General features: G+C 44.7%; 1 protein-coding gene across 2 annotated transcripts in view; it reads left to right on the forward strand.

The window, feature by feature from the left end:
• Positions 1-22,467, forward strand: part of SAMHD1 (SAM and HD domain containing deoxynucleoside triphosphate triphosphohydrolase 1) — a 49,680-nt gene extending 27,213 nt beyond the window's left edge. The window contains exons 10-15 of one of the 2 annotated variants that reach the window (XM_056121302.1): positions 3,283-3,398; positions 7,867-8,006; positions 14,575-14,682; positions 17,426-17,530; positions 20,060-20,197; positions 22,079-22,212. In XM_056121302.1, coding sequence (XP_055977277.1) covers positions 3,283-3,398; positions 7,867-8,006; positions 14,575-14,682; positions 17,426-17,530; positions 20,060-20,197; positions 22,079-22,093 — 622 coding nt within the window. In that variant the 3' untranslated portion in view covers positions 22,094-22,212. Of the gene's footprint in view, positions 1-3,282; positions 3,399-7,866; positions 8,007-14,574; positions 14,683-17,425; positions 17,531-20,059; positions 20,198-22,078 lie in introns of both variants that reach the window. The other variant, XM_056121303.1, reaches the window with a different exon arrangement.
• The last annotated feature ends 4,618 nt before the right edge of the window (positions 22,468-27,085 follow it).

Genomic DNA, 27,085 nt, shown 5'->3' on the forward strand with positions numbered 1-27,085 from the left:
ATCTTTTTCACTATGAACCCAAAGTACAGTCAAGTCTCTACATGACGTAAAGACCCTAAGCAGCAAAGTTGGGTATAGGTCAGGGGTATGACTCAGTAGTAGGATGTATGTCTTGCATTTGTGATGCCCTTGGCTCAATTCCTGGTACCGAGGGCCAGGGCAATAGTACAGCAAGTTAAGATACTTGCCTTGCATGCAGCTGACCTGGGTTCCATCCCTGGCATCCATTCTTTCCTCTGAACCCCACAGGAATGATTCAGAAGCATAGAGCCAGCAGTAAGCCCTGAGCACTGCTGGCTGTGACCTTAAAACAACAACCACAATAAACATAAAGAGTGTGTGCCTTGAATTGACTCGCTTTTTCTAACATAAAGAGTGTGTGCCTTGAATTGACTCGCTTTTTCTAACATAAAGAGCGTGTGCCTTGAATTGACTCGCTTTTTCTAAAATAGCTTTAAATTGGGACTGGAGAGCCACAGTGATAGTACAGTGGGTAGGGCATTTGCCTTGCACACAGCTGACCCCCAGGTTCAATCCCTGGTATCCCATATAGTGCTCACAAGTGATCACGGAGCACAGAGCCGGGATGAAACCCTGAGCACTTCTGGGTGTGGCCCCAAGTCAAAAATAATAAGCAAGGGGCTGGAGAGATAGTACAACAGGTAGGGCATTTGCCTTGCACATGCTAACTCAGTTTGATCCCCGGTGGCCATTGAGCACAGCCAGGAGTAATTCCTGGATTCAGAACCAGCACCACTGAATACCGCCAGGTATGGCCCAGAGACCAGAAATTAAAAAATTAAATAAATAAACAAAATAGTTTTAAATTTAAAAGATACTTGTTGAGATGGTAGGCTGGGGTAGAAGTGGGGTGGTAAAGGGAGCCTGGGAATATTGGTGGGAGAGAAAGTGAACCTGGTGGCAGGATTGGTGAATGGAATATTGTCTAAACCTAACGTGAATAACTTTGTAAACCATCACAATCACAAAATCACAAATCATCCTGTTATTTGTCGATTGCCTCGAGCAGGCCCCAGTAACGTCTCCTTCATCCTAGCCCTGAGATTATATTCAAGGCTCTTTAGGAGAATGAGACCCATCATTGTTACTGGTATTTGGCATATTGGGTACGCCAAGGGGAGTTTGCCAGACTCTGCCGTGTGGGCAGGCTACATTCGGTAACCTGCCAGTTTGTCCAAAGTAGGAATGAGATAACAAGATGTCATAATAAGATGTCGCACGGCCGCATTCGGTTCCAGGATCTGGTTTTTATAGTCTCTGAGTCTTGGCCGCTGATGGGATTACACGGCGCCAGGGGGCCAGGTGGTGGGTGTGACCCCCGCCTACTGGAATTTGGAGGATCTGGGTGGAGGATGCTCGACTCCAATCCGAGTAGGCTGGGAGATCTCGGCCCCCGAACCCGCGTGGATTTGACCCTCTGCCAGTACCTTCATGTGTGCGGAGAGTGGTCTCAGTATGGTGGTGGCTGGTCCTGGAGGTCTTCGGCTGCCAGAGCCCTGGTCGGGGCGGGAAGGAAAGCTCAACCCGCTCCCCTCCAAGGGGTCCTGGTGAGCGAGGACAGTCAGGCGCGGGGGCAGAAGACTGTAAACCATGGTAGGGAGAAATAAAAGAAATTACGTATTGTAAGCCTTTCATGTTCACATTTACATTTACACTGAAGAAATTATTTTCATATTTATTTTTTTGTCCTGTATTAGAATACAGCGATGGGAGAAATAGCTCAATGAGCTGGAGCACATGCTTTGGATGCAGGAGGTCCCCTAGGTGTAGCCCAAACAGAAAACAAAAACAAGACCACATTCTCCCATTTTAATGATTGTTAAGAGTTTGTATTTAGGGCCAAAGCAATAGTACAGTGAGTAGGGAGTTTGTCTTACCCAAGGTTGAGCCTGACCCAGGCTCAGACAGGTGTGACCCAAAAATAAACGAAAAGAGCTTGTGTTTATGGTTTTTCTTTTGGAAGTGGGGCTCCTAGGAAATGCTCAAAGGTCCTGAGCACCATTTCCACTATAGTCAACAGGATGTTGACTAAGGGGTTCAGCCTGAATTCGTGATACTTTTAGGACTCCACCTGGGCCACAACCTGGCAGTTATTAGTGTCAAACTTTGATGCAATGCCAGGCATCAGGGTTGGTCAGGAACATGCTTGGCATGGGCCTTTAACCATTGTGCCTTCTCCCCCCCCATGAGGTTTTTTTGGGGGGGTCATTTTGTGTGTATTATTTTTATTTTTAATTAATGAATCAGGGGCTGGAGCAATAAATAGCACAGCAGGTAGGGCGTTTGCCTTGCACGCGGCCAACCCGGATTTGATTCCCAGCATCCCATATGGTCCCCTGAGCACTGCCAGGGGTGATTCCTGAGTGCAGAGCCAGGAGTAACCCCTGTGCATTGCCAGGTGTGACCCAAAAAGCAAAAAAAAAAAAAATAGTGAATCGCTGTGAGGTTGTTATAGACTTACAAACTTTCGTGTTTACATTTCAGTCATACAATGATCGAGTACCCATCCCTCCACTAGTGCCCATTTTCTACGACCAATGATCCCAGTATCACTCCCACAGCCCCTCACACACCATCCCCACCCCACCCCATCCCACCTCTGTGGCAGGGCATTCCCTTTTGCTCTCTCTTTCCTTTTGAGTGTTGTTTGTGTGTATATTTTTTAACTTCAATAGTTAGATTCAAAGAATAGCATGCTTCTATCTTAACTGCATCTGTAAAATTAAGGTTGATCTTATTAGACTGTCTTTTCTTTTTTTTTTTTTTTTTTTTCTGTTTTAGTACCTTTAGTTTTTATTTTGTTTGGTAGCCACCGAGTGCTCAGGGCTTACTCTTAGTTTTTTAGCTCAGGAATGATTTCTGGAGGTTTTGGGGACTATATATGGTGGTGAGTGTTGAATCCAGGTCTGGGGCATGCAAGCAGCTGTCTTTATTTTTCAATTTTTAAATTTTATCTATTTATTTTTGGTTTGCGGACCACACCTAGTGGTGCTCATGGATCACTCCTGGCTTTGTGATCCTGGATCATTCCTGGAGGGCCCTGAGAACCATGTGGGGTGCTGGGAATTGAACCCTAGTTGACCACATGCAAGGAAAGTGTTTATCCTCTATATTACCTTTCTGGCCCAAAGAAGCAGTAATCTTTAGAGCACTGCCTCAAGATTTTATTTCACTAGAGTAATTTCCTTAACTTTAAGTAAAATGTATAATGCAGACACTGTTTTTGTCATAAGCATATATATTTTTTAACTTGATCTTTAGGATTACAGATGCTTTGCTCAAAGCAGACTCCTTCATAAAGATTACAGGCACTGAAGGAAAAACGTACCACATTTCTACAGCAATTGATGACATGGAAGCCTTCACAAAATTAACAGGTAAGAAGAACCAGGAGTATGGAACTGGAAAGGTATACAGGGGGACTTTTTCTTTTTTCTTTTTTTTTCTTTTCTTTTCTTTTTTTTTCCTTTTTGGGTCACACCCAGCGATGTACAGGAGTTACTCCTGGCTTTACACTCAGGAACTCAGGAATTACTCGTGGCGAAGTTCGGGGGACCATATGGGATACTGGGAATCAAACCCACGTCAGCCGCATGCAAGGCAAAAAACCCTACCCACTGTGCTATTGCTCCAGCCCCAGGGGAGGGCGAGGGAGGGACTTTTTCATTATTGAGCTTGAGAGACTTAGAAATTCAAAAAGAAACATAATAGGAAAAAATATAATTTTTTTTAGCACAGTGGATAGGGCTTTTGCCTTGCACGCAGCCAACCTGGTCGACCCAAATTCGATTCCTCTGCCCCTCTCAGAGAGCCCATCAGTCTACCAAGAGTATCTCGCCCGCACGGCAAAGCCTGGCAAGCTAACTGTGACGTGTTCGGTATGCCAAACACAATAACAAGTCTCATAATATTACTGGGCCCGCTGGAGCAAATCGATGAACAACAGAAGGACAGTGACAGTGATCCATATCAGCAATTAAAAGAGTACTTATGTTCCTCATAGCTTTTTTATTTTTAATTTTAGTCATTGTCATTTACAGTATTGTAAATGGTAGGGTTACATGCATAAAACATTCCAGCACCCACCCTACACCAATACTCACTTCCCTTCATCATTGTCCCAGTTTTCCCCCTTCACTCCCTGCATACTAGCCTGTTCCATTCTCCCTGCTGCAAGCTTTCTGCTGAAGATCAAGTCTCAATTTCTGTTGCATTTGGTCATTTGTTATTTCCTTACAGTATTTCTTTATATCCCACATATTAGAGATATCATTTTGTATCTCTCCCTTTCCTTCTGAGTAACTCAGCATGATATTCCCCAGATCCATCCATGCAGCAGCAAATTGTATGATTTAATCATTTCTTATAGCCAAGAAATGTATATATTCCAATGTATATATGTACCAGTTTCTTTGCGCAGTCATCTGTTCTTGGATACTTGGGTCACTTCCAGATTTTAGGTATTGTGAATGTAGTAAACATAGGAGCTCAATTGTCTTTCTGAATAGAATTTTTGGGCCCTTGTGACAAATGATAAGAAGTGGCATTGCTAGGTCATATAGGAGCTCAGTGCTTCCTTATTTGAAATGTCCATATATTGTTTTCCAAACAGGTTGAAACAGTTGACATTCCTGCCAGCAGTGGGAGAGGGGTCCTTTCCCCCATATTCACATCAACCCTGGTTTTTTTGTTCCTTTGCTATATGTGTCACTCTCACTGGTTTGCTAATGATAAATGATATTCTTTTTTCATAAACCTGTTCGTCATCTGTACATCTCGTAGAAAGTTCTTATAGCTTTTTAGTAATTTTCTGATCTAACTAAACCACAAATTTGAAGTGAAATAATTCTTAATATTAAATATCTTAGCGCAAACTAAGAACACTGTATAAATATTTAAGGCTTACAGTGGTGGGAGCGATAGTACAGGGGGTAGTGCGTTTGCCTTCCAAACAGCCGACTCCCTGGATTCAATCCCTGGTATCCTATATGGCCCCCCAAGCACCACCAGGAGTAATTCCTAAGTGCAGAGTCAGGAATAACCCCTGAACATTGCTGGTTGTGACCCAAGAAGAAAAAAAAATATCTATATATATATATAGGTTTACAGTGTGACATGTGAGTTTGCTTCTTGCCTGTTAATCTATTTTGGATTGATTACCAAGATACAAGGAGCATGTATATCTAAACTGTTTATTTTGACTTAATAACTTCATTGTATATAAACTAGTTTCCCATTTGCATGTTGATAGGGATGGAAGAGATCATAAAACAATTGGCACAAACTCAGGTTCAGTACACTTCAGATTATCAATAGGCCTTTAGAAATTTTGACTTTGTTTCTTTGCTTTTGGGGAGGGATGAGTGGACTCTGGGGTTGCTTCTGGTGGTGGTCAGGGACCACGCACTGCAAGGAATCATACCCAGGTCAGCCACATACAGGGTGAGTGCTTTAAGCCTGTGTTAACTCTCCAGTTGCTCCACATTTCCTTTTTTCTTTTGTTTTGTTTTGTTTCTCTGTCTCCACATTTCCTTTTAATTTCATGAAGATTGCATGCATCAGTAGTTTATCCCTTTCCATTAATGACAAGTAGTACATCTGCCTTGGAGATAATCTCAAGGGTTAGATAGGCTTTTAGGAAGTAAAATTATGTGATCAGGGGATACAGTACTGTGTAAACACAAAAAGAGGATGTAAACACAAAAGGGACTGAGGCGGCTTATCTCCCCCTCCGCCCTCGTTGGGTAGTCCCAGGCTGTTTCCCCACTCCAGGGAGATTGATGGTGATGGGCAGGCGAAGGAAGGAAACGAGGGCCAAGCTTGTTGGTCTTAGTAGCAGTTTATTACATAGAAGAAATTTATGTCATGGAGGGCCCAAGATCTCTCAAGCACCCGTGCTCTCCAGGTACTCTCAGGCCAGTGTTCCCCATTCTCTAAGTTCTCTCAAACACGTGTTCCTCAGGTTCTCTATAGCACATGTTCTCCCAGAGAGCCCTGAAAATCTCCTTAAATAGATCATGGTACCTCTAAAGAGCGCAATACAGTGATGTCATCAAAAGGAGTTACAGAAAGAACATTGAGGCGCAAAACATACGTTGTTTCTTTACATCTGCAGGCCAGTAATTTTGACCTCAGGAAAGAAGATACAAAACCAAGACTGAAACTTTTCACAAGCACTTTGGCTAGCTACAAGCACTGGGATTTGCATCCCAAAGACCAGTCTGCTAGAGATTGGAATCTACATTTCCAAAGACAAGTTATCTGAGCTTTGCATCCCAAAGACTAGCTTGCCTAGAGCCTGGAATCTACATCCCAAAGATCAGGCCTGGCAAGCACCTGAGATCTATGAGAAAAGGAAAACTGCCCTTAGAATATACTGAAATTATTTACTGAAGGCAGTTTGAAGGGGAGAAATGTTCAGCCTCATCCAAACTAGTCAGGACACACAGGAAAGCAGCTTCTAGGGCAGATTCTCATTTAGCAGACCAACTCACCCTAGAATGGAATCCCCTGGGTGTGTTTCTCCTCTCCTTGTCCAACAAACATATAAGCATACATAATATAAATCATTTTGTATGAACATAGTAAGGAATACCTTAAGCTTATAGAATTGCTCTCCTAGGGCCATCTCGACCTCAGACTACAGCGCTCAGGCCAGATAGTCCTTCCTATTCCTAGCAGGGTCCTAGTCTCGTCATTACTTTTGGATCATGACAGCATTTGCCTATGATCAAACTTTTAACCTATAGTTAAGAATCTTGGCACCTTGGCCTGGCCCATCTCGATGCCAGGGTAGCATATAACTTACTGCCTTGTCCTGGTTCCATCTAGTCCCTGTCGGAACCCTGCCCTCGAGGGTGCTAGGAAGTGAGGGCAACTGAGGCTTCTTAAGTTGAGAAAGCAGATGCCTGGGAGTGAATAATATTCAAAGCCAATTAAATCCTAAGTTACAAAGCATAATAGTAATTGTCTTCCTGCATCTATACAAAAAGGACATTGCATCAAAGTAAACTATTCAAAAGACATAAGGAGAGAAGAAAGGCAATATTAACTTACAATACAAGTTCGGTGTCCTCAAAGGATGAGACCTTACAAATTAACAGATTCTGATTGGGGGAAAGCTGATTAACTGGTTGGGGAAGAGAGCATAGAGAAGTGGTTACAGACAAAGGAGTGGAAGTGACTCTGTGATGGGTGCAACCTGATAAACTTAAGCTCCTTGTATTCCAACACAGTACCATTAATTTTTTAAAACGATTTATATGGGAGGTGGTGATGGACAGTACCTAGCTGTGCTCACGGCATACTCCTTGTTCTGTGCTTAGGGATCACTTCTGTGATGCTCAGGATACCATGTGGGTTCCAGGGATCAAATATGGGTTGGCAAGTGCCTTAACCCCTGTACTATCTCTTGAGCCCCTCCTAGATTAAAAGTATAGACTGGAAAACTATGGTCTGAGACAGGTAAGGCATTTGCGATGGGTTAGGCATTTGCCTTGAACAGGGCTAACCCAGGTTTAATCTAATCAGGTTTAGTGCTAACCCTGGCACTCCCTATGGTCTCTTGAGCCTTTCCAGGAATGATCCATGAGCACAGATCAAGGAGTAAGCCCTGAGCTCTGCTGGGTGTGACCCAAAAAGCAAAAAAGAGGAAGAAGAAAACTGATCTTATAATATTGAAATAAAATTGTGTAGTTTTTGCAAAATCTGGGAATAATACTTAAAGAATTATTGAGAACTGGGAGTCCCCCCCAAAATAATAATGAAGAATAGTAAGATATGAATATGAATCATTTTAAATTTTGATTATATTTTATTGTAATAAAATTTTTATTACATTGGCAGATAATGTTTATCAACAGATTCTGTACTCTAATGATCCCAATTTGGAGGCAGCACAAAAGATTTTAAAAAAAATTGAATGCCGTGAACTGTACAAGTATGTGGGTGAGACTCAGCCAATGAAACAAATAAGGATTCAAAAGGTAAGTAAAGTGACAAGGCCTTTCTGTTGAGAAAGGTTCTCTGTCCTCCAAAGGGAAACCATTCATCTATCCGTTTTATTATTTTAAGACCTTTACATTCATTTTCACTTAATCTTCACACCAATAATGTTGTTAACATCTGTCCTGTAGAAGAAGATAGTAAATCTTGGGAGAGATGCAGTAACTGGTGAGCACAGTGAGCCAGATTCAAAGCCACGTCAATGGGGCCAGACAGTTCCACAGTTAAGGCACTTTCCTTACATACGGCTGACCCCAGATGGATCCTGACACCACCAGAAATGATCCCAAATTACAGAGCCAGGGATGAGCTATTAGCACTGGCAGGTGGGGCTCAAAATCAAACCAACAAGTACGCTGAAAACCAAGTCTAATTTTAAGCTTTACTGTCATTGCAACAGTGAGAGGGTACTTCATATTTTGGCTAGATCCATTGTCAGAAAATGAATGTGGGACTGGAGCAATAGTGCAGTGGGTAGGGAGGGCATTTTCTTTGCATGTGGCCAACCTGGGTTCTATTCCTGGCATCCCACATGATTCTCCAAGCTCTCGCTAGGAGTAATTACTGAGCGCAGAGCCATGGGTAACCCCTGAGCATTGCCAGATATGGCTGTAGCACTGTAGCACTGTTGTCCTGTTGTTCATCGATTGCTCGAGCGGGCACCAGTAACGTCTCCATTGTGAGACTTGTTGTTACTGTTTTTGGCATACTGAATATGCCATGGGGAGCTTGCCAGGCTCTGCCATGTGGGCGGGATACTCTTGGTAGCTTGCAGGGCTCTCCAAGAGGAACGGAGGAATTAAACCCGGTTGCTGGGTATGGCTAAAAATCAAAAAGCATAAAAATGAGTCCTCCAAAAAAATGAGTGTAAGGAAAGGGGAAGTCAGAATAAGGTATTTTCATGAGTGTCATTGTAATTCTGGGGACCCTGTTTATAACTGTTACTTTTATTGCATATCAGGTTCTTCCAGATGGCACATGCCTTTACTTCAGATATCTGTTTTTTTCTGCTTGATGTTTTTTCTCTGTCAGCCAGTAACACAAGCTGTGCTGATAACCAGTCCTGCCTATTAATACTTATAATGATGGTATGTTATTTTAATCATGAATTTCTGAGCCACCTCCAGCACTATTCAGGAGCTACTCCTGACTTTGTGCTCTTATATGGTACCAAGCATCAAATCCAGGCCTGCCAACCACTTGCACGCCAAGCAGTTAAACCCCTATATTATCTTTCTAGCCCTAACACACATTAAAAAACATAATAATAATTTATTTTGTATGCATAGTATTGCACCCTGTAAACATTCAACATGATCTCTTTAAAATTTGCTTTTTGGGGAGGGGGTGTGGTATGAGTCCACACCCAGTGGTAAAGACCATAACCTTTTTTTTTTTTTTTTTTTTTTAGTGAAACACCATGAGGTACAGTTGTAGATTTATAATTGTGCTTGGGTTTCGATTATACAATGATCAAATACCCATCCCTCCACCAGTGCCCATTTTCCACCACCATGGATAATATCCCTCCCACCCCCATCCCTCCCATCTCACCCTGCCTCTGTGGCAGGGCAATCCCTTGTGTTCTCTCTCTCCTTTTGAGTGTTGTGGTCTGCAAAAGAGGCTTTGAGTGGCAAACATGTTCAGTCCCTAGTTACTTTCAACATGCATCTCCCCTCCTGGGAGGATCCTCCAAACACCCTTTATTTGGTGCTCCCTTCTCTATCTGAGCTGCCCTTTCCCCTAGAATGCCTGGCTGGCCTCTAAGCTATGGAGTAATCCTCCTGGTGTTGATATCAGCTATTCTTGGGTATTAATCTCATATTTTGCATAACCTTTATTTTAACAATAGATATTTGGCTAGACAATAAACAAGCCTCTATCTTCTACTTATAGACTAGCATTTATATATTCAGTTTGCTTTAATAAATCCTCCCTGAATTGCTGTTGTCATTCAACAGACATATCATGTTGCCTTCATGCTGTCAGGGTAGATTTCATCCCCAAATGTTCATCTGTAATGAAAGAATTCAAAGAAAAATCCACTTCATTTCTGTCTGTGTGGCCAAAGTAGGCATGGTTTTGGGCCATTTCTTAGGTGGGGCCAGAGAGATACTTCAGCTGGTAAGGCACTTGCCTTGCACACCCAGGTTCTATTCCTGACACCATGTATCTAAGCTGAGCCCCACCAGGTGTGGCCCCCTAAAAAAAAAAAGTGCATAAAAAAGCTATCCCTGTGCCGCACTGCTGGCACCTACTGGAGGGGCTGGTGTACTGCTGAACGTGGCCTCCTTCAATTGAGCTCTTTGACCAGCTCTCCACTACTTTTTAAAAAAATTAGCGTCAAGGCCTGAGATAAAGTTAAAGGCAGGCGCCCTGCCCCCTGTGCTTGTACAGTTTCTCCAGTCCCCTTCTGTTTAGTTTTGGTTTGGTTTTGTTTTGGGGGCATCAGTGTTCACTGCTTACTCCTGACTCTGTGCTCAGGGGTTACTCCTGGCATGGCTCAGGGGACTGTGAGGGGTACTAGAAGTGAACCTGGCTTGGCCACATGAAAGGTAAGCTCCTTACCTGCTATACTATCTTATCTCTTCAGCCCCCTGTCTGGTTTTTTAAAAAATACTGTTTTCCTGATCCCTCTCATATGTGGGACTTAAAGACACATAGCAAAGCAGCAACATGGGTCCAAAAGCAGGCGCTAGAGAGATAGTACAGCAAGTAAGGAGCTTGCCTTGTATGTGGCTGACCCAGGTTTAAACCCCAGTATCCCATATGGTGCCCCAAGCACCACCAGGAGTAATTTCTGAGTGCAGAGCCAGGAGTAAGCCCTGAGTATTGCCAAGTGAGGCAAAAAGAAGAAGAAGAAGAAAAAGAAAAAGATCCAAAGGTAATGTAATAGAATTGACACACAATTAATTGAGTTGGGTTGTGGGAGGGAGGGAGAATGGGTTCAGCAGGGAGGAGAGGGAGATAGTTACACTGGTGTGGGTGTGGTGTCAGAATTATGTCCATTAGAAACCAATGGTAATATAAGTAGCCCCTAAATTTTTTTAAAATTTTAGTTAAAAAATATTTTCCTGGGATAGGAGAGAGTACAGCATTGCATGTTGCTAACCCAGATTCAACCCCCAGCACCGCGTAGGGTCCCCAAGCCCCACCAGGAGTGATTTGAGTGCAAAGTCAAGAGCAAGCACAGCATATCTGGGTATAACCCAAAAGAAATAAATAAATAAAAAGTTTAAAATATGGGGCTGGAACAGTAGTACAGCAGAATGATTGCCTTTGTACATGGCCGAACTGGATTTAATCCCAGCATCCCATATAGATCCCCCAAACACTCCCAGGATCCCTGAGAGCAGAGCCAGAAGTAAGCCCTGAGCACTGACAGGTATGTCCCCAAAACAAAACCAAAAATTTTTAAATACTACTTTTTATCGTGGTATTGTTGTCTTTTGAGCTGGAGCAATAGCACGGCGGTTCGGGCGTTTGCCTTGCACACAGCCGACCCAGGTTCAATTCCTCCATCCCTCTCAGAGAGCCCGGCAAGCTACCAAGAGTATCCCGCCCACACAGCAGAGCCTGGCAAGCTTCCCGTGGCATATTCGATATGCCAAAAACAGTAACAACAAGTCTCACAATGGAGACGTTACTGGTGTCTGCTCGAGCAAATTGATGAACAACAGGAGGACAGTGCTACAGGCTATTGTTGTCTTTTACAGATCTCTTAAAAATTAGAATTTCATATGCTACAATATGGTTTCCTGGGCTGGAGCGATAGCACAGCTAGTAGGGCTGCCTTGCATGCGGCCAACATGGCTGACCCAAGTTCAATTCCTCCGCCCCTCTTGGAGAGCCCAGCAAGCTACCAAGAGCATCTTGCCCGCATGGCAAAGCATGGCAAGCTACACGTGACGTATTCAATATGCCAAACACAGTAACGAGTCTCACAGTGTTACTGGGCCCACTCGAGCAAATCGATGAACAACGGGAGGACAGTGACAGTGATCGTTTCCTAAAACTTGGAGGTAGGGTGATACAACTTCTAGGAGCCAGGCCAGTAGTACAGTGGTTAAGATGCTTGCCATGCATGTGGCCAACCCAGATTCAATATCTGGCATCCCAGCAGTGCTCAGCACTCACTCCTGACTCTGCACTCAGAAATCACACCTGGGAGCTTAGAGGACCATATAGGATGCCAGGGATGGAACACAGGTCACCTTTATGCAAGGCAACTGCCCTACCTGCTATGCAGTCTCTTCAGCCCCCAACTGCACTTTTTTAATGTGAAAATTTTTGTTGTGAAAATTGTTTTGTTAAAATTTGATTAAAAGATGACATTGTTAAAAGCAAAATATTGGTAAAAAGTATCTCTAACCACCTTTTTGAAAGTAAATTTTCAATTTTAGAGGGAGACTCTCTTTGTGACAGTTATACTTAATGGTAAAAAGCTAGGGTTCTGAGTGCTAAATATTCAGAGAAGAATCTCTTTAGTTCTTTGGAAGAAGGGGGTAAATAAATGTCTGGGGTATCAGAACAATCTAAGAAGACCTGGTAAATTGATAATGAAGGGCAAAATACATTGAAACTGTGAAATGAGGGGCCAGAGTCATAGTACAGTGAATAGGGCACTTGGTTTGCATGCAGTCATTCCATGTTCAATTCCCAGAATCCCATGTGGTCCCCTGAGCACTACCAGGAATAATTTCTGAATGCAGAGCTAGGAGTAATCCCTGAGCATCACTGGGTGTGGCTTCCCCCATCCCAAAAAAAAAATTGAGAAAGAATCCAGAAGTCATCCTGAGTCTGCAAAAGACGTTATCCTACCTTTAGACTATCTTCAGTTATTGAAGCTTGTCATACAGCAGTGACAAAGGGGGTATAGTGATAGGGCAGCAAAGGCACTTTCCCAGGATTAATTCCTGGCACCCCATAGTCTTCTTAGTACCACCAGAAGTGATCTCTGAGCGCAGAACTAGGACTAAGCCCAAAGCAAAACCAGGTGTGGCCCCTCCCAAAATCTAAAAGATAACGCGGTCAGCAGTTCCCCCAAAATCTAAAAGATAAAGTGATTAACAGTTAAAGTTGTAGATGAAGCAACCATCATTGACTTCTTACTAAAAAAAATATAAGGCATAGCATCAACAGATCAAAGCAACATTTCTCCAGGAAAAAGGGATGCCCTGGACGTATCTGTATGGAAGTACTCACAGGTCACAACATTGAGGAAGTTGCCCTGGCTCTGTTGAAAACTCTAAGTTTAGTTTGATGCTTATGAACTCTACACTGCCAAGAAGGGTGCTGCACCTGAGGAAGATGCTCTGAATGAAATCTTGGCGTGAAGAACTAACAGAAAAGGGCTGGAGAGTGTATAGTGGGTTGGGTGCTTGCCTTGCACACAGGGTCTCGAGTTTCATCACCAGCACCTCATATGGTCCCCAGAGCCCACCAAGAGGGATCCCCTAGTGCAGAACCAGCAGTAAACTGAGCACCACCGGGTGCAACCCCAAAATAGACAACAACAGCAGCAACAAAAACAGATAAGCAAAAAAGAGTGTATAGAGAAGAACTAAGAGAGATCTGGACAATATCACCTCAAATACATCTGGGGATTCTCAACAGCTTTGCTTTCTCTGATTAATGGTGACCAATGTAAGGATGTTGGCCTGAATCAAGTCTTAGCTGATCTGGACACCAGGGCTTGTACAAAGCAGGAGGAAAAAGGAAAGCAAGGCAGGGTGCTTTTCCTGTATGTAATGAATCTGGGTTCAGTCCCTAGCAACCCATCTCAAGCACCTCTACGAGTGACCCCTGAGCACACAGCCAAGAGTAAGCCGTGAGCACCACCAGGTGTGCCAGTGTGCCACCGCCCCCTCCCCTCCAAAAAGAACAGGTTTGGGAAATGGACAGAAATCAGGATGCTCCTCCCAGACGGCAGTATAAAATGAGGCTCACAGAACCATGCCGCCGGACTCCACGCCAGGCTGTGGGGCGGGTGAGAGCCCTCCCCACTCCAAAGGACCCAGCCCCGACAGCGGACCTCCACTACCCAACCATCGCCACACGACACTTCCTACCCATTTTTCACAATTACTACACCATATCTGATAGGGTTCAGACAGTAAGGCAAGAAATCATAGACAAATATGTAAATATATGCCTCTTAGAGAGCCCGGCAAGCTACCGAGAATATCCTGCCCACACGGGCAGAACCTGGCAAGCTCCCTGTGATGTATTCGATACACCAAATATAGTAACAACAACAGGTGTTGTTCCCCTGACCCTGAAAGAGCCTCCAGTTATTGGGAAAAGATGAGTAAGAAGAGGCTGCTAAAATCTCAGGGCTGGGAGGAATAGAGACGTTACTGGCACCTGCTCAAGTAATTCGACGATCAACAGGATGACAGTGACAGTGATAAAACCTTTGACCCTCTTGTTTTGCTAACGTTTCCCAAGAAAGATATTTGTGTTACCAAAAATAAAAAGCTTTTATAAGACCAAAGCGGGGAAAAGGCAAACTTAAGAGTCTAACATGAAGAATCTTGTCATTTCTAGGAAGAATTTAATCACCTTCCAAAAGAGGTTGCCGATGCTAAACCTGAGGGAGTATTTCCAGAAGCTGAACAGGAACCTGAACTGAAAGATGAAGATTTCATAGTGGATGTAAGTAGTTAGCCTCATAGTATATGAAGAGAATGTTTTATCATTTGAAATTTCCCTGTTCTATTTTGAACCCACATCTGGCAGTGTTCTGAGGCCACTACTCCTGGGGGTTTCTCCTGGCAGTGTTCAGAGGATCATGCCGGCAACTAAACCCAGGCAATTATTGCACATTCGCCTTTGAGTTGTGTGCCTAGTTTTTAAAAAATAACTTTTAGGGCCAGCGAGATAGTACAGCAGGTAAGGTGCTTGCCTTGCACATACCCAACCCAGGTTCATTCCCAACACCACACATGATTCCCCCAGGCACTGCCAGGAGTGATCTCTGAGTGCAGAACCAGGAGTATGTAAGCCCTGAACACCAGTGAGTGTGTTCACACACACACCCTCCACAGTAAGAAATTCAAATAAGGACTGGAGAGATAGTACAGTGGGTAAGGTTTTTACCTTACACGCACCCTCGTTGGGTTGATCCCTGATATCCAATATGGTTCCCTGAGCACTGCCAGGACTGATTCCTGAGTGCAGAGCAGGAATAACCACTGAACATCATTGGGTGTGACCCCCCCCCAAAAAAAGAAACAAATTTCTTTGTTTTTAATTTGGGATACACATCCAACTATTAAGGGGCTCCACTTGTCTTCTTGCTTAGAGTTCATTCCTGGCTGTGCTCAGGACTGTGTTGTGCCAGGAATTGAACTCAAACTTCCTACATGCAAAGCACATGCTCCAGCCCTCTCAGCCATTTCCCAGTCTAATATATATCTATTTTACATAAGAAATTGGTCTAGCCTGGCAGTCACACCCATGAACTGCCTCTGGCACAATATAAGCTCATTGGTAATGAGTTTATGGTCATAATCCAGAGACTCACTTATAAATCTCAGAAGAGAACAGCAAGCTACAGAGATCCTTCCAGACCCCCAAGTCACCATCCAATTAAAAGTTTAACCTCAGGGGCTGGAGTCATAGTACAGTCAATAGGGTATTTGTCCTGCATGCGACTGACCTGGGTTCAATCCCCAGCATCCCATATGGTCCCCTGAGCACCGCTAGGAGTGATTCCTGCACACAGAGCTAGGAGGAACCCCTGAGCATCTCTGGGTATGACCCAAAAGCGAAAAAAAAATTAATTCCAACTGTATCACCCTATTTAAAATTTTAGAATTTCTAGAGAGCATAGCACACCACATTTGATGGTGTGTAAAGTAGAAGGCAACTAATAATTCATCCAAAAAAGTATAAGCACACTAGGCTTAACCTATAACAACATGTTAATAATCACCTATAAAAGGGCTTAATGGCTCCAGGGTGAAATACAACAGTCTTCACACACTTTGCTCTAGGGTCACTTTTGGATTATTTTTAGCAGAGTATTCATAACAAGCAATACAAAATAAATTATTTAGCACCTGCTTTTAGCAAAAGCTTGGGTGCTGGTGGGAAATCTGAAATAATGGTGTGGGAAGGTATAATGGTGGTGGGATTGGTGTTGGAAAATTGAATGTAATAAATTATTGTGAACTGTCACTGTATCACTGTCATCATATTGATCATCGAATTAGTCGAGCGGTCACCAGTAATGTCTCTATTCCTCCCAGCCCTGAGATTTTAGTAGCCTCTTCTTATTCGTCTTTTCCTAATGATTGGAGGCTCTTTCAGGGTCAGGGGAATGAGACCTATTGTATTGTGAACAATTTATAAAAATAAAATAAGGCTATAAATTTTTAATTTTATAAAAATAAGTAAAGTAAATAAAGTAAAGGCCCTCTCGTTGTTCATCAATTTGCTCGAGCGGGCCCAGTAACGTCTCCATAGGAGATTTTGTTGTTACTATGTTTGGCATATCGAATATGTCACGGGTAGCTTGCCAGGCTCTGCCGTGCAGGCAAGATACTCTCGGTAGCTTGCCGGGCTCTCCGAGAGGGGCGGAGGAATCGAACTCGGGTCGGCCATGTTGGCTGCGTGCAAGGCAAACGCCCTACCGTAGTGCTATCAAAATTTTATAAATTTTAAATATTATAAAAATAAAATAAATTAAATTAAATTTTTTAGAAATTTTTTAATTCTTAAAAAAGAAAGAAATTGATCTAGATTACATTCCCCTGTTAAAATTTTTCCTTGAAAGTCTTAAATAAATTGAATAAATGCTTTTCTAATTATTTTTTTACTCTCCATTTAGGCTACATGGTCTGTGGTGGCTAGGATTATATCTGATTTTCTTGTTGTATCTTTAGTGCCTACCAGTGACTGTAGTATAAAATTTACAGACTTGGGGCCAGAGGGATAGTACTGCAGGTAAAGCATTTGTTTCCCTTGTATGCGGTCAACCCGGGTTCGATTCACAGCACTCCATATCATTTCCTAAACCCCACCAGAAGTGATTCCTGGTTTCAGAGCCAGAAGTAAGCCCTGAGCACTTCTGGTTGTGTCCCAAAACAACAACAACTAAATTTAGAAATTTATAATGAAAGCACAAATTACCCCCCTTCTCCCCTCCCCCCCGCCCACACACACACACACACACACACACACACACAGATTGAACCACACATATCCCCAGATTTCAGTACCAGATCCCTACAGGTCATACACTGGAGTCTTCTTTGCACTGAGTCCCTTTCCCAGTACTTTTACTTCAGATCCTCCAGAGACCTATGCTACATGCGTTGTGATGTTTTACAACCCTGAACTTAGTTCTCATGTTTGCTATATAAGTGATCTCTTATTTGCTGCTTTTGTGAAGGTTATCAGCATGGATTATGGAATGCAAGACAGGAATCCAATTGATCTTGTTGACTTCTATTGTAAGAGTGACATCAATAAAGCAATCAAGATTTCGAGAAATCAGGTAATGTCTTATTCAAATAGCCTCTGGTGGCATTTGGTAAATCTTTAGAGTAAATTGTCATTTTTGCATACAGTTACGGTTGTAAAGTCAATGTTAAAAACAAAAAAAAACGCTAGAGGAGCTGGAACAACAGTATAGCAAGTAGGGCATTTGCCTTATATGCTGCTGACCTAGCTTTGATCCCTGGTACTTTACATGGTCCCCTGAGCAACCCAGGAGTAATTCCTGAGTGCAAAGCCAGGATCATCACTGAGTATGACCCAACCCCCCCCAAAAAAAAAATCCTACTGGAACTGGAGTGAGGGGGAGTGAAGAGCATTGCAATAGTGAAGTGTCTAAAGTACTTTATCTGCATGCGATCAACCCAGTTTTGATCCCTGGCACCACATAAGTTCTGCTGAGCACTGCCAGGAGTGACCCCTAAGAACAGAACTAGTAGTAAGCCCTGAACACTGCCAGATGTAGCTAAAAACAAACAAAAACTAAGGCCAGAGAGATAGTACAGCAGGTAAGGTGACTGCCTTACATGTGTCCAACTATGTTTACTGGAAGGACTCTTGAGCAGAGCCAGAAGTAATCCCTGAACACCTTCAGGTGTGCCTCCCCCACAAAATAATAATAAATTAATAAACTAAATTTTAAAATTAAAGCCTACCTGATTTTGTGTAGACTAGACCAGTGGTTCCTCACCTTTTTTACACCTCTAGACTTGCAGTGATCGTCATCCTGGTAGTTCAGAACCACTGGACTAGACCACCTTAACAGCCAGTCCTTCCTGTTTCCTAAATATGATAGTGCCATTTTTGCTTTAGAAGTGAGGTTATAAATCTGTTTGGAAAATTAGTGGAAGTCGTGACAGTAGGTGACTCCAGTTTGGCTCATTCCCAAGCCCCAAACCAAAATGACAACAACAAAAATTTAGTGGAAGTCATATAAATGAAATGTTTTTTTGTATCTCTTCTGTATGAGAATCTGTAGTCCATATATACTTTTCTTTGGGAGCGTGGGACTAGATCACACTTACTGTACACAGGACATACTCCTCCCTCTAGTCTTATTGATATAAAATCGTGGGATCACAGATCACAGATCATCCTGTTATTCGTCGATTGTCTCGAGCAGGCCCCAGTAACGTCTCCTTCATCCTAGCCCTGAGATTATATTCAAGGCTCTTTAGGAGAATGAGACCCATCATTGTTACTGGTATTTGGCATATTGGGTACGCCACGGGGAGTTTGCCAGACTCTGCCGTGTGGGCAGGCTACATTCGGTAGCCTGCCAGTTTGTCAAAGTAGGAATGAGATGTCATAATAAGATGTCGCGAGGCCACGAATGCGGCCGCTCGGTTCCGGGAGCTGGCTTTTATAGTCTCTGAGTCTTGGCCGCTGATGGGATTACACGGCGCCAGGGGGCCAGGTGGTGGGTGTGACCCCCGCCTACTGGAATTTGGAGGATCTGGTTGGAGGATGCTCGACTCCAATCCGAGTAGGCTTGGAGATCTTAGCCCCAGAACCCACGTGGCTTTGTCCCTCTGCCGGTACCTTCAGGTGTGCGGAGAGTGGTCTCAGCATGGTGGTGGCTGGTCCTGGAGGTCTTCGCCTGCCGGGGCCCTGGTCAGGGCGGGGAGGAAAGCTCAACCCGCTCCCCTCCAAGGGGCCCCGGCGAGGAATAGCCAGGCGCAGGGGCAGGAGACTGCACTGTTCTCCCTCCGGGAGCTGGCTTTTATAGTCTCTGAGTCTTGGCCGCTGATGGGATTACACGGCACCAGGGGGCCAGTTGGTGGGTGTGACCCCCGCCTACTGGAATTTGGAGGATCTGGGTGGAGGATGCTCGACTCCAATCCGAGTAGGCTTGGAGATCTCGGGATAAAAATAATAAAATCATAAAATCCCATAAAATCGTGGGATAAAAATAATAAAATCATGTGATTCTTTTAATATAACATCAAGAATGAAGCTTGAGGCGCTTGTTCTGCCCGAGTTGTGTGCTGCTTGCACCCACGCGGCCAAGCACATGTGTTGCCTGCACCTCCCCTCTTGAGATGTGGACTTTCGTGCTTTCGTGCTAGGATGTATGTAGGGGCTCTCTCCGCCCTTGGAGAAGCCCGCGTTTTCTCTTGAGTGCATTGCTCTCTCTGTTTCACCCTCTCTCCCTCCACACCTTAAAATCCTCCAAATAAAATCTGTTTTACTTCACTGCCTGTCTTAAAAAAAAAAATGAAGCTTGGGACTCTAGGGAGTAGCTGATTTCTTTTCATGTGTGAATTCAAGGTGATAGTAAAACGGTTTTTTTGGAAGGGTGTTTTTTTGTTTGTTTGTTTGTTTGGTTTGGTTTTTGGGTCACCCTCTGCAATGCACAGAGTTATTCCTGGCTCTGCACTCAGGAATTACTCAGGAATTACTGGCAGTGCTTGAGGGCCCATATGGGATGCTGGGAATCAAACTCGGGTCAGCCACGTGCTAGGCAAAAGCCCTGCCTGCCGTGCTATCACTCCAGCCCTAATAGTAAAATGTTTTTATCTTTAAAAAGGTCTCACAGCTTTTACCAGAGAGATTTGCAGAACAGCTGATTCGAGTATACTGCAAAAAGATGGATGAAAAAAGTTTACATAAAGCACGGCAACATTTTGTTCAGTGGTGCTTATTGAGAAATTTCACTAAACCACAGGTGAGTGAGTGGCTTTTTGTTCACATACTTTACATAATTTTTTATTTTTAAATAGAAAGCAAATAAGATCTTTACTCTGGGGCGGAGTTATGTTTTATGTTTGGGCCACACTCAGCTGTGCTCTGGGATCTTTCCTGAAGGGCTCGGGGGACCATGTGAGTGTCCGGAATTAAACCCAGGTCAGCCACTTTCAAGGCAAGGACCTTACTCATTGTACTAATTCTCTGGCCCTTGATCTTTACTTCTCTTTGAAAAGTTCTCATTGAAAGTATAATTGAAGTATCTGTTTGAGATTTTAGGGTGGATATTTTTAGTTTGGGGGCCATACCTGGCGGTGCTCAAAACTGTTTATAATTGTGGGGTCACTCCCAGCTATGCTCAGGGGACTGGGCATGCTAGGAATCAAACCCAGGCTTCCTATGTGCAAAGCTGTGCCATCTCGGGGCTGGAGAGATAGCACAGCAGGTAGAGCGTTTGCCTTGCACGCGGCCAACCCAGGTTCGATTTCCAGCATCCCATGTGGTTCCCTGAGCACCGCCAGGAGTAACTCCTGAGTGTAGAGCCAGGAGTAACCCCTGTGCATTGCTGGGTGTGACCCTCCCCCCCAAAAAATAAGCAAAGCTGTGCCATCTCTCCAGCCCCCAGTGTTCCAGCTTCTTACATCCTCTGCTCCTAAGACCCAGTGTCAGTTCATTCTAGGCCATCCCTCATTTGGGCAGTTGGGGGCTCAAAGTTACATCTTTGTAGGCTGGTAAATAGCTTGAGTACTAGATATCATGCCTTAGCATGTGAGATGCCAGCGAGTTAGATTTCCAGAACCCTTAGTATTTTATTTTCTTAAAAAACCAATTCTTTTATGAACTCTTAACTCCTAGGACATATTATTGTGGTGGTGGTGGTGGTGGTGGTTGTCTTTAATTTGGAGATGAGGCAAGGCTCAACACTGAAAACAAATCCTCACCAGGGGCCCAAAGTGATAATACAGCAAGTAAGGCAAGCACCTAAATCCCCTAAGCACCTCCAGGCCATGCATTGTAGGGCGTCCCCCAGTCCCATTCACTCTTGGGGGCGATCTTTATAAATTAAAACTAGACACAAAGGATCTGGAGAGGCTGGAGCGATAGTAAAGCAGGTAGGGCACTTGCCTTGCACACGGCTGACCCAGGGTCAATCCCCGGCATCCCATATAGGACCCCTAGCACAGACAGGAATAATTTTGAGTGCAGAGCCAGGAGTAACCCCTGGGCAACAGCAATACAAAAGTGTGGCCCCCAACCAAAGCAAAACAAAAAGGCTAAAGTTATAGCACAGGGATTTAGGTGTGCTTGCCTTTCATGTGACTGAGCATCCCAGAAGCAACTCCTGAACAGAGAGCCAGGAAGAGCTCCTGAGCACAACAGGCCGTGACCAAAATATACCCTCCCACCACCACCACTGCCCCCCACACATACACGCCAAAAAAAAAAAATTAATTACAGCTTTTTGAAGAAAAGTTCAAGAACTGCAGATATATACTATCTTTGCCATTATTTGCTATATAACCAGGACCATTTACTTCAGGAGGACTAGGCAGGAGACATATTGCCTTTTCTGGAAAACAGGACACACTGGTTCATGAAAGGCGTATGAAGGAAGAGAAGCATTGGGTTACAGACTCAGGCAGTGTACAGCTTGGTGAAGATCTTTCTGGTGGCCTTTTCAATGAGTGTCTTACCTGACTGTGGTCTTCTAATGTGACCCAAGCATAGAGTTTATATCTGGGTATGTATGATGTGGGGTTTCCCCAGAGGAAGTCTATCTAGAAGCAGTCTACCTGCAGGAGTAAGAAGCGCATGCTTAAGATTTCACTGCACATATGAAAACTGGATTTTCTGTTTCTAGTTTTTCTCTCCATGACAGGATGGCGATGTGGTTGCCCCCCTTATAACACCTCGAAAACAGGAGTGGAATTTCACGGGTTTACCCCATAGTCCTGCTGGAATCCGGGGAACGTCTGTCAGAACACGGCTGCATTTCTAATGAGTGGTATGGATGTCTGCAATCAGTGTTTACAGAAACGCTCTTGCTTCTTCCAACACAACTGATTGCTTTAGGAATTTGGTTGCAGTTTCACAAATTTAGTGACAACTAGTACTTTCATTCTGTATTTTGAATGCTGAAGCTAAGAAATTTTTATTCAAGGAAAAAGACATTAGGCAGTATTCTTTACATTATTTTGCTAATTTTTAATACTAACGGAAGCCTTTCTCTTTTAGTATTCTATTTTCTTAGAATAACAATTTTTTGATGTACTCTTAACTCTCAGGACATATGATTGTTTTTTTGTTGTTATTGTTTTAATTTGGAAATGAGACAAGGCTCAACACCGAAAACCAAATCTAGCCATGGAGCCAGTGGGTAAGGCGCTTGCTTTGCATGTGGCTGACCTGGGTTCAATCCCTGGTACCCTAATGGTTCCCCAAACTCTGCCAGAAATGTTGCCTGAGCACAGAATCACAGGCAAGCCCTCAGCATAGTCAGGTGTGACCCCAAACCAAAAAACATCCTAGCCACCCATCACCCCAGATTTGAAAAGAGCTCAAGAAACTCCCTACTCCTGTTGTTTGAAGAGTACCCAGACCACGCTATTTTTGGTGTTGGTTGTGGCTGCAGACATTGTTTCTTTTTAAGTCCTGAACACTCATTGCCCGTGTCCCAGGGGCTTTGCTCAGCATGGAGATAATGCCTCTGATCTGCTATATCAGCCCAGTGGGTTGGACAGAGGTCCTCACGGAACCTTGGTCAGGGCTGACCAGCAGAGACTTAGCTGCAGTTCAGTGCAGTTTATGGATTTCAGCGCAAAGTCTAAGCTGCTTATGTGGAGGTAAAAGCTTCCTGAGGGAGTTCCAGGTTCCCATTTGTAATGTGATGTTCCCACACTCACTGTTTGCCTCCAGCAGCGCAGTGGGCAGCTTCTGATTGAGCCATACTCCCGTGCCTACCGTCTTCAGCCCCTCCCTGTGCCTCTACAGAAATTCTGGCCAGAATCGGGGCCAGAGCAATGGTACAGTGGGGAAAGCCCTTGCCTTGTATACAGCCAACCTGCGTGGGAATCAAATAAAAAGAAAGGAATAAATTGATCAAGGCCCGAGGCTAGAACTGGAGTCAGAGCCAGCGGTGGCAGGAAATGCCTGGTACTGGGGAATCCCAGGCACGTGCCTCTAAAGCTTCACCTAAGGGTCTTACAAAAGCCCCCTTCTAGGTCAGGAGTGCAGGGCCAGCCACGGCCCCAGAGAAGTGGAGAATTAGATCATTTAGGTCTTTAGGGTGTTGTCATTTTTCTCTGTGAGCCAGGTTCTATTTACTTATTGCTGAGGTGAAAGTATTTGGAATATCTGGCATTCTAGATCATCACCCCCTATCAAGAATTGAGGGGCCAGAGCAGTAGTACAACGGGGAGGGTATTCGCCTTGCAAGGGGCCAAGCCAGGTTCAATCCCTGGCATCCCCGATGGTCCCCCAAGCACCACCATGAGTGCAGAGCCAAGAGTAACCCCTGATCATGCTGGGTGTAACCCAAAAAGTAAAAAAAAGAAGTGACCCAAGGTCCAAAGAGATACTACAGGGGTTAGATCTTTGCCTCACACACAGCCAACTCCAATTCAGTTCAGTACCCAGCATCACATATGGTTCCTCGAGCAACCACTACGAATGTTCCCTGAGTACAGAGCCAGGAGTACCCACCAAGCACTGCTGGTGTGGCCCCTCAAAAAGGTTGACCCTAAATTATAGGAGAAAAGTGAAAGCCCTTCTCTAATTCCTGCCACAGTGCTCTGTGAGTGGGCTCATAGAAACCTAGCCATGAGGCTAACATGAGGGCTAGAGCAATAATACAGCTCGTATTGGGTTTGCCTTACATGCAGCTGGGTTCAATCCCCAGAACCCCTCAGTCTCCTTTGCTTTACCAGCAGTTATCTCTGAGCAGAGACAGGATTAATTCCTGAGCACTGTCAAAGTGTGGCCCAATACCCCACCATCACCAAAAATAAAAAAAGAAGAAGAAGAAAGAACATAGGAGCCAGAGCGATAGTACAGTGGGTTTGATCCTCAGCATCCCATATGGTCCTCCAAGCACCGCCAGGAGAAATTCCTGAGTGCAGCCGAGTAACCACTGGGCATCATCAGGTGTGACTCAATGACATTTAAAAAAAAGGGGGGGGGAAGGAGGGAGGGAGGGAGGGAGGAAGGAAGGAAGGAAGGAAGGAAGGAAGGAAGGAAGGAAGGAAGGAAGGAAGCAGAGCTCAGAGAGCTGGAACAGTGAGTGGGCAGGGTTTGTTTTGCCTGGGGCCAACCCAGGTTCAATCCCTGACACCATATGGTTCCGTGAGCACTGCTAGGACTAAGACCTAAGCACTACCACCGCCCCGCCCCCCCCAAAAAAAAACAAGTTCAGCTGTTAAATTGAGTTATATCTCTGTTGGCCAGGATGCCTCTAAATTACTCAGTGGGGATAATTATTTGTCTCACAATCCAGGGTTAAGAATGTAATGCTTTTCTGCTAAGATTGTTTTATTTTTGTAACACCTATGTTTACATCATTGTGGTTTACTCTGGAGTTTTTTTAGTCCATATATTGTATCCTTGTTTTCTCTAAGAACCAATTTGAATCTTATTCAGTTCCATCTTTTGTTACTTATGAGACAGCTGCATGTTATGGTTTTCGCAGCTGTTTTAACTCTGACAACCATGCGGCTGGAATGATAGTGGCACCTGCATACATCCGACCCACCAGATTCTATCCCCAGAATCCCGTGTGGCCCCTCAAGCACTGCTAGAGTGACCCCTAAGTGCAGAGCTTGGAGTAAACCCTGAGCATCACCAGATGTGGCCCAAAACCAACATATATGATATATCTCAATCAGGTGCCATTTTCTTAAAAGTCTTTAACAACTCAGCCTCTAGAGTTACAGAATGTTGTCGCCTTAAGAATGTAAATAGAACTGGAAGTTAAAGGGACTGCTTACTTCTCTGTGTAAGGAAACAGCTGCAATAAACCATGAATTTATCTCAGTCTTGAGTCTAAAGATGTTTCTTAATGGCTTCCCCTCATTTTAGTGTCCAGTTTTTTTTGTTTTTTCATTTTTTATAATTTTATTTATTGAATCACCATAAGAGCAGTTACAAAACTTTTGAGTCTAAGTCTCAGTCATACAATGAAACACCCATACCTTCACCAGTGCCCATTCTCCACCCCCAACAACCCCAGTATACCCCCATCCCACACCCTCCCCCTACCTGTGGGGCAGATGATTTCCACATTACTCTCTCTCTACTTTGATCCCATTCAATATTTTGACACCAGACCCACCATTATTACTTGAGATTTTACCCCAAAACTCAGATCTGCTGAAAAGGCAACAGTAGACAATTTGTTTTCTATTGGAGGTTATGAATAACATATGATGTTGCGTGTCTGTAGTAGTGGCCTTGCGATTTTGAAATTCCGAAATTTTAACACTTGAATCTGGAGGGATTTCTGCCAAAACCTGCTGGGTTCTGAGACTTGCTCCTGAGTCTCTGGGATTATGGTCATTAAGCAGCTTGATCAGGAGCCAGAAAGGCCATTCGTAGGTGATGACTTGGGGTCTTGCTGGGGTTGGGAGGACAGGACCGGCTCTACCCTCATACCATGAGGCCCAAAATGTCTCGTCACTGCGGGCCCAAACCTGACTGTCCAATGGCCGCTGGAGGATGATGGCCACCGAGCCACCAAGGAGAAGCAAGCGGAGGGACAACACTCTTTCCCCCCTGGGGTGGCCCAGTAACAGTAACCTACTGCAAGGTCAGACGCATTTCTGCCAAAAGCCGCTGGGTTTTGAGATGTGTTTCTAAGTCTCTGGGATCATGGCCGTTAAGCAGTTTGATCAGGAGCCAGAAAGGCCGTTCGTGGGCAATGACTTGGGGTCTCATTGGGCTGGGGAGGACAGGACCGGCTCCACCCCCGTCCTGTGAGGCCCAAAATGTCTCGTCACTGCGGGCCCAAACCTGACTGTCCAATGGCCTCTGGAGGATGACAGCCACCAAGCCGCCAGAAGGAAGCAAGCGGACGGACAACACCCTTCCCCGCTAGGGTGGCCCGGCGACAGTAACCTACTGTGTGGTCCGCACACATTTCTGCCAAAAGCCGCTTGGTTTCAAGATTTGTTTCTGAGTCTCTGGGATCATGGCTGTTAAGCAGCTTGATCAGGAGCCAGAAAGACTGTTCGTGGGCGATGACTTGGGGTCTTATTGGGGTGGGGAGGACAGGACCAACTCCACCCCTATCCCGTGAGGCCCAACAAGTTTCGTCACTGCGGGCCCAAGCCTGACTGTCCAGTGGCCTCTGGAGGATGACGGCCAATGAGCCGCCAAGGGGGAGCAGGCAGAGTGACAACACCCTTTCCCCCCTGGGTGGCCTGGCGACAGTAACCTACTGTGGGGTCCAGATGCATTTCTGCCAAAAGCCACTGGGTTTCGAGATTTGTTTCAGAGTCTCTGGGATCATGGCCATTAAGCAGCTTGATCAGGAGCCAAAGGCCGTTCGTGGGCGATGACTTGGGGGTCTTGTTGGGGTGGGGAAGACAGGACCGGTTCCACCCCATCTCATGAGGCCCTGTGTGTCTCGTCACTGTGGGTCCAAACCTGACTGTCCAGTAGCCTCTGGAGGATGGCGGCCACCAGGCCGCCAGGGGGAACAGGCCAAGGCACGAAGCCTATTCCCACCTGTGTTGTCCCAGCACCGGTAACCTACTGCAGGGATCGGACGCATTTCTGCCAAAACCCACTGGCTTTCGAGATTTGTTTCTGAGTCTGGGATCATGGCCGTTAAGCAGTTCAATCAGGAACCAGAGAGGCCATGCCTCCAATTATA

The sequence above is a fragment of the Sorex fumeus genome, unplaced genomic scaffold, assembly GCF_029834395.1.
Source record: "Sorex fumeus unplaced genomic scaffold, SorFum_2.1 ptg000044l, whole genome shotgun sequence".
Lineage (NCBI taxonomy): Eukaryota > Metazoa > Chordata > Mammalia > Eulipotyphla > Soricidae > Sorex > Sorex fumeus.